Below are 8568 nucleotides of genomic sequence, written 5' to 3' on the forward strand. Positions count from 1 at the left end.
CCTTATGTGCTATCAATCGTTGGATGTGATTGGCTTTCTCCCGTTAGAGAGGATAAGATTCCACAAAATGTTGGCTAATTAAGAAACATTATAATTGGGTTGATGATATTGAGATGAATGTGTATAATTGAGAATTGATATGAGAATTTTTTTTTTTGGGGGGGAAGGGGAAGGGTAAATTTTAGAATATATATTTTTTTGTTTGGTGAAAAAATTTTAGAATAATTTCAATGCATGATAAAAGTTGCGGGCAAGTAAACCGTTTGAGTTGACAGGGCCGCCATGTAGCATGAAAAAGAGATTTGATTTAGATTGAAATAGTTAAGAAATAAATCTGAAATCCAACAAATTGATCGATTTCGCCGCCCACAGCTTCCGAAACCCTTGATCTCCGATACAGTGAGACGCCGAAAGCCTGAAACTTCAACCACCACCACCATTGTTGAGCTATATTGCAGAGACATGGAAGCTATGAATCTCTTCTTCGCTTCTGGTTTTACCAACCACACAGTTCTGTTACCTTCGAAAGTGAACAATGGCAACTTTGGTAAATTCCATAACTACTTCTAGGTTTTTAAGTCTTTAAACTCCAAAAGACACCACCTGGCTACTTCTAACAAGTCTAAAGTCGAAAGAGTTTCACTTTCTTTCTCTGTGGCTCTTATGCTAATTTACCAGTGAAGCATTTCATCAAACAGAACACCTTAACATGCTCCACCCTCTCTCTTCCGTTACCGCCATGCCCACCTTTTCTTCATCTTCTTCCTCGCCTTCTCAGAAACCCAACAAGAGAAATTCTTCATCCACAAACCCCAATAGCTCCACCTCCAATACCCTTCTCTGTAAGCATTCCCCTTCTGCAACCCTAGACATTCTCATTCTTATTCTTGTTCTCTTCTCCTGCACATTTCTTGTTACCTCATACTTCTCTTACATCTTCCGGTCCCTCTCTCAAATCCTTCCTTCTCTCCTTGTCTCCCACTCCGCTGCTTTTCGGGAGTCCCCTTTTCCCTACATTTTAGGGTTTCTCGTGTTTTTCACTGTTGCTGTTGTTTCTGTTGAGATCTGTTGTAGTTACAGGTCTAGGAAATGTGAGAATCCTGGTTGTAAAGGTCTGAAGAATGCCATGGAGTTTGATCTTCAGTTGCAGACTGAGGATTGCTTAAAATCTTCCTCCAAGGAGATCGATAATTTGCCCTGTAAAGGTGGGTCTGAGGCGAATCCTGATTATGATTGTCTGAGGTCTGAGCTCAGAAAGATGGCACCCCCCAACGGACGGGCGGTGCTTCTGTTTCGAGCAAGGTGCGGCTGCCCCGTCGCCAAGCTGGAGGCTTGGGGCCCCAAGCGTGGTCGGAGGCACAAGAAGTGAGCCCCCCTTTACCCATTGGATTTATTTCAATTCTTCTACGTACTGTAATCTTCTCAATTAATTGATTTCAATTTCGTGTTCCCCCCCCCACCCCCCTCTCTATTCTGGGGTTGCATGTTGAATTGAAGATAACATTCAGAATTGCTTAGTTGTATGTTCGATGTTGATTGAATATAGTTTTTTTTTTCTTCTTGTTTCTTACTCTATTTCCGTTATGTACTTGTCATTTCGATCATCGAGTCAGAGCAGACGTTTTGTATTTTTCGTTTTGATCATCGAGTCAGAGCAGACGGCACATGTAAGCAATTTTGATTTAATGCCTGCTTGTCGAAGCTCTTTATAGCATGCATTTGATCTCTACTAGCTGAGATTGGACGCGAAGCTTATACTTTTTTCGTTAGGGTTTTCAGTTTGCTGTATTATTTTGCGTCCATGACGTTGTTTTATAGATAGGGTTTCACTCTACTTTGCGGGCGCAATATGTCCCAGGTTTCTGCAGTTATGATTGTTTGCATTAGTCTACATTTATGATAGTACTAGCCATTTTAATGGGGTAAATGATGGGTTCTGTAAAATAACGAGCGACAAAGTGGAATCACGCAGAGCAGTTTTTAGTTCGTAGATGTATGGTGCGGCAAGCTGATAGATAGGAACTTCATAGTTTTGATAATTCTTCTTCCAATATACTGATCTTATGACGATTCTAATTTGTTGTCCTTGAAATGGTTGGTGTGGAATGATGTTCTGGCTGATTCACTCCTTGATATTAGAACCATGCTGTTTGAATCAGCTATAACCACTTATATGCAATTTTGCTCTCTGTTTCATACATACTCACATGCATGTTGTGTTTTTTTTTTTTTTTTCATTTTTGGAAAGCAATATTCAGACGCTATATTCTTACTCAAAGAATTTATGGGATCTGTTGAGCTGACTACACAATCATTTGGGCATACTCATGGGTGCACTCAGGGTGAGGGCGGTTTGTTACTATTATTTATGTACAGTTATTGATATTCACTCTCCTTTGTGGTCAAACATTTGTGGGTTCATAAATTTGCACATTTGTTGGCTGTTTATATTTTTAGTGGGTCACTTTAATTTCTACATGAGGTGAACTTCAATTTTAACATTTGTTGGCTGTTCATATTTTTTCTGGGGTCACTTTAATTTATTCATGAAGTAAACTTCAATTTCAGCTGCATGGAGTGTTGGTAGTGCGACTTGGATAATCAACTCCATCCATAAGATCAAAACCCTTTGCATTTCGAATTATTTTGTATTCCTTTGTTACCCGTCATTTATCTGAGACCTCTCTCTCTCTCTCTCTCTCTCTCGTAAATATTTTGTACCCTCTTAGTAAGTCTTGAGGGTTTGGAAGATAAGCAGGCTGATTCTGGTTGCTGCATATGATGCTTATAGTGGGAATGTCTAATGCAGGAGCATGGCCACCACCATTGGATGTGATTTGGTCTCTTATTCTGGATCTTTGATTTGTATTTTGGTTGTATTGTAAGAATATAGCCTAAATACAAAGGTTTTTTTTTTTTTTTAAATGAAGTTGTTAAGATAGGTTAGGATATTATTCGTTCCCTTTCAGCTTTATTTTATTAGACTCATATTATAACTTGCGTATGAAAGGGGGTTTTTATGGCTGATGGTTATAGGATTCTTAAAGTTTGGGAACCCTTATCCTCACTCCAAGTTGTGGGGGTTTATTTCTCTATTTATTTATTGTATAGTGGACTGACAAAGGACACTCCAAGTCTCTCAATGTTAGAGGAGTTGTTCCTTTTTCTGTTTGATTAGTTAGGTCCTTTCATAAGTAGTCTATGGCTGGAGGAAGTTTCTTTATTATTTTATTTAGTTTAGGATACTGCCACATCAGAACATCGATTGGTAGCTGTAGGGTCCAGTTTTATTTTCTGTTTTGGGTTGTTTCTTTATTATTTAAGTTGTCTTATCAAAATGGGGTATTTCCAATTACAGCCTGTGGCTGGGAAGTTTAGACAGTTTGGAACTTTATTTGGTCTTCTCTTTTGAGTCAATTTTATTATTAGGGTGTAAAGGCTTAACAGCCCCCATAATTTATGAAAGGAATTGGTTTATTTTTATTTGATAGTGAGGTCGTTGCCTCTATTTCCCACTCTCCCCTCTCTTCTCCCTCCTCTTATCCTTCTCTTCCATTGATCTGAACCCACAACCAGCAGATGATTCATTCGATCTGCATCAATGTCTGGCTGCCTGTAGGCTGGCAATTAAGGGTAAATAGATTTTGGGATTTGGTGTGGATATAGTTTATAGGCATGAGAATGTTAGGTAAGAGGTTGGGCTGGTACAGCCTCCCCCCCCCTCGTGCTGTTATGAGCTTTGCATCTTTTGTATCTACTCTTGATTGTGTTTATTGCTCTATCTTTGATAAAATTTCCTGATTTATCCCAAAAAAAAATCTTGAAAGTTTGATAATTGTGTTTAAAGTATAGGCAAAATATCTGCATGCCGTCCCGTGTGGATTCTTTCGCACATGTTCTCACAAAAAGTGAGGGTCCCTGTTCCCACACCCTCTCTCCCCCCTCCATGAACCCCATGTTTACGATTCGTAACTGGGGGCTCCCATACGCGCAAATTAGTACTTGGGCGTTGTGGGAAAACCTTTCCATTAGAGTATAGTCCAAGCAAGTGATTTATTTTGTCACATGAGTGACATCACATAGTGCTTTTGCACTGAAATTTCCACATTAGTGGAGAATTGTTGTTCAGGGATGGTTAGAAACATCCTGGTATGCCTTGTATCCTTCATTGGATAGTAGAAACATCCTGGTATGCCTTGGATCCTTCATTGGACAAACTGACAAAGTCTTATTCAAATGGCTAAGATTCTCCGTATAGTATTATTGGTAACGGCATAAATAGCCTTCAGCAGGGTGGAGTGGCAGAATAGATTTGCTTAGCCAAGCCTAGGTATTTAGTTTGAGGTTTTGGAAGCTGAGTTGACAGTGAGCGATAAAAACTTTTAATGTAAAATATGCAATAGTTTAAAAATATGAAAGAAAGCATTTAGACCTATGTGAAACATGTGAATAATCTTGTGGTATGGAATGGGTTGGGGTGAAGATTCAAGCATGTGGACGGGTTAGGTATAACTACGGACATGCTTTTACTTTAAAGTAGGTGTGAGGGTTTAGTGGTCCACATGGGTCAGGTGCCATGCCTAAGCCTAGCTAAGTCTGGATGGAACATGAGCTGGTTAGGCTGTATCAATAATTTTACTTCCATCCCAAAACAAAGAAAAAAAAAAAATCCTTGTAGGGTTCTCCTTTGCTAAAATTATGGATAAGTTCTCAGAGGACAATCCATTTCGGTGCTACATCTCTTCTCCAAGAAAATGGTGGTAACAATGAAGCAGCACAAAGTGACATGGAAGTTAACGTGGCAGAGTTTCTTAGATATCCTGTCTTACAAACTTGAATTTTTGCTTTTTTTGCTTTTTTTGCTTAGAATCTGAGCGACCAGGACAATATCATAAAAGCATGGTAGAATATTCATCTCAAAGCCAAAATTTGCTGCAAGAGAAAATTAGCAACTTGGTTCTATGATTATACCAGTGAGATATATTGTACATCCCGTGTTTTGTCCATGTTACTATTTCTTAGACCAGATAATGAGAGTTGCTTAGATCACCACATACTTGTATCAATACATACAAAATATCCTGACTTGTTGGGCTGTGTCTCTTTCCTCTTACTCTTATCTTTTCATCTCTTCCTTCTCCCAATTCTGTTTGGACTTTTTACCTGTTCTTTTCTTCTTACTTGATGGATCCATGTAGCCAACCCCATCAAGTTGGGATAAGGCTGAGTTTGTTGTTGTTGGTTAACTTGTTGTATTATAAACTTATTAACTCCTGTTGATATATGTTTGTAATTTTGAACTTGTCACCACCCGATGGGGTGTCACTGGGGCTGGCCCAGGTATCCAAAGACCCATACCCAGACAATATCATATCTTGGGTTTTGGGTTCTAGTGGGTCTGGGATGCTACCCTGTTTACTATTCCTGGCCAGGTAAATGGTTAGTTATCTATGGGATATCCATCTGAATGTGGTAGTTTAACAAACTCAACACTCTAATGGGAGCTTAGAACAAGATGGGGGAAGCTGCATTTTTCTCTGTATCTAACGATTAAACCTACAATAGAGAAGTCTTCACCTTATAGATTGCTACCTAGGTGATTATTTTGGGTTTACTCATCCAAAAAAGAAAAAAAGTTAGGTTTTTGGTTGGTATGGATGGGGTTTAACATGTGGGGGTATCCATCTGTATTAGTTTAGCAAACTTAACACTCTAATGGGAGCTATATAACAAATTGGGAACCTACCATAGAGAAGTCTTCACCTTATAGGTTGCTACTTTGATAATGAGCTTTATCAGCTGGTTAGGTTAGATTTTTGGTTGGTATGGATGGGTTTTAACACATGGGTTGACTGGTTTTATCACTTCATCGATTATTTATTAGAATCTTACATTTGATAATACTTCATCAAAAGCAGTGCTGAAATTTACCACTTAGTCGTAAAGCAGTCCCTGTATACAATTTTTTGTTGGACTGATGCGGGCATTATATACATCGTTCCCTATCTGACATGATTATTAACCAGCACTGAAATCTAGATCCTATTAATTTTAGTTTGCTCCATTAGGTAATTTGTTAATTTAGTAACATTTTCTGTCTCTACAATAAGGATGCAAGAATTGTACAGATCTTATGAAATGTGGTTTCCCTTATCTTTGATGTCATCTAGGTACAAATAAATTGATAAGCTTATAATGAGGTTGCAACAAGATGGACTTTAAGAACAGGATATGCTTTAGGGGTGCATTGTTGATTTTATCTTTGCTTCACATGATTGAAATTGATTTGAATTTTTTTTTTTTTTTGGCATGGATTAGAAAGATTGGTTTACGTAGTACTATCGAGAAAAATGGTGCATATTAGCTTGTTCAACTGTTGATTTGGGGAGGTAGGGGAGAGGTAAGAATAAGTGTGCTTTTAGATATCAAGTTTAGGCAAGGCGATCAATTGTTGTTTCTCTTGTCAATACTTGTGCGAAGTTGATTTTGGGGGACAAAAGAAAGTCTGACAACTTCTATAGTGTATATTTGTATGATTCGTGGACATGCATACAAATATTATATGTTCACATTGATACATAGTGATAGTGATAGGCACAACAACTCTCTGGAATCTAGATGCTGTTATTACAGAATGGGGCTAAGGATTATACGACAACGAACTCAGCCTTATCCCATCTTAATGGGGTTGGTTACTTGGATCGATACAAAACAATGTAGGGAAAACTGTGGTCCAAACAAAAAAAAGGGGAATGAAGAGATGAGCTATAAAAGTAAGAGTAAAGAGGCACAGCCCAACAACTCAGGCTAGGGGCTCACACAATTAACAAATAGCTCAAACTTAAGAACCAATGGCAATCTTGTAATTAATGGAAGTCATCCTAACAATAGGACCAAGAAGTAAGAGGAATAGCTCATATGTCTTCTTCTTTTTTTTTTGGGGGGTTTTTATTCTTGGAAGAAGAAAGAAATAAAAATTAAAAGGGAATGAAAGGTTAAAGTGGGGGCAATATTTAAAACCTCCCTTTAGAGGTGATGGGTTTTGAAGGTTGTCTTCAAGCCTCAAATGAACAGAACCAGTGGGAAAGGCTGGTAGCTTGCGATGCTTTCAGTTCTCCACACAATAGTCCAACCAAGCCAAAATTATAGGAGAAGGTAATCGTCTCTAAAGCCTCTTGATTCCAGCCAACCACAGTCCCAAAGGTCATCAGATAAGAGAGGGAAAATTCTGCATCCTAGGTCTGGTGGTAAGTCAAGGAGGAAAGATTTGAGTTTCGGTTTGTAGCCCTCTGTTTATGAGGTCTGAAACTCTAAAACTCTGTAGCCTGATTTGCCCTAAGGTGGGGAGGCAAGCCCTCAAGTATCAGTCCTAATCGATGATGCTCTCAACATGTGGGTGTCAAGAGTAGGGACTGTTTCACCGTAGAACACAGGAACCCAGAAATGATATGAACAGAATGTATACATATATATGTATATATAATTCTATCACCAATTCTTTTGACCTCTACATCATCATTTTGTAAATCTTTATCAATCTTTTAACTCTCTTCTCCTAGGGAGGTTGTCCTCTTTCTTCTTCTGTTATTCCCTTTCAGTGCCCTTTATATATATATATATATATATATATAGAGAGAGAGAGAGAGAGAGAGAGAGAGAGAGAGAATTACTCCGCCACCCCTTGAACTTTGCCTTCAAATCAATGCCCTCCCCTATACTCTTACAAATGACACAAACACCCCCTCCATATTTGAAAAATTACAAACACACCCACACCGTTAGTTTAATCCGTTGAGTGATGATGTAACTGACCATTATTTTCACAAATGGCCAAAATACCCTCATTGAGTGTGACTTTACCGATGATCCCTGATTAAACCCTGAGAAAGAACCCTTTCTATCTGTTTACCGCCCTCCCTGCGAAAATGAATTGAGGAGCTCTCTATCTCTTTAGCTTCACTAAGCAATTCCATTCCAACGCATCAGATCGTAGAAAACCCTTCCATTGATGCTTCTTTACAGTCTTCTCTAAACAAAAAATTGAAACTTAATAGAATCTGAAATTGAAAAAAATCTAGAGTTCAGTTGCAGAATTCGAATCCTATTTATTTACAACCTATGAAAAATTTAGCCATTCTCAAACCTTAAGATGGTCGACAGCTATAATGGTTTTCAGTCACCCAAAACCTCATCTTGGCGTCCTCTGGTCCTCCAAATATTGACGTTGAAACCCTAGGAGTTGCAGAATGATTTGTGCTTGCTATCGGTATGCAAATGTCTGCGATGGCTCTGTCGCCATCTCCATTATTGGCACCTCCATCGAACAATCCTCCATCCTCTTCTTCAATGAGGTCGCCTTCTACTTCTCAACAATCCCAGTAGCAGCAACAACTCCCATCATCTCTCTCTCTCTCTCTCTCTCTCGGCTTGTTCTCTGTATATCAATCGAGCTTGGCAACGATGGCCGCTTCTCATAAGCCAGTATCGCTGGATCACCATGTAATGGGGCTGAAATCGATTGTTGCAGTACAAGTGCCGGCCATTGCATGAACTTAAAAAAAAAAAAAA

At 38.8% G+C, this 8568-nt stretch overlaps 1 protein-coding gene across 2 annotated transcripts in view; it reads left to right on the forward strand.

The window, feature by feature from the left end:
• The first annotated feature begins 337 nt into the window (after positions 1 to 337).
• LOC122091913 (uncharacterized protein At5g19025-like) overlaps positions 338 to 8568 on the forward strand; it is a 14591-nt gene continuing 6360 nt past the window's right edge. Inside the window, exon 1 of one of the 2 annotated variants that reach the window (XM_042662157.1) lies at positions 338 to 1365. In XM_042662157.1, coding sequence (XP_042518091.1) covers positions 710 to 1365 — 656 coding nt within the window. In that variant the 5' untranslated portion in view covers positions 338 to 709. The remainder of the gene's footprint in view (positions 1366 to 8568) is intronic. The other variant, XM_042662155.1, reaches the window with a different exon arrangement.

This window comes from Macadamia integrifolia, chromosome 10 (genome assembly GCF_013358625.1).
Source record: "Macadamia integrifolia cultivar HAES 741 chromosome 10, SCU_Mint_v3, whole genome shotgun sequence".
Taxonomy (NCBI): Eukaryota; Viridiplantae; Streptophyta; class Magnoliopsida; order Proteales; family Proteaceae; genus Macadamia; species Macadamia integrifolia.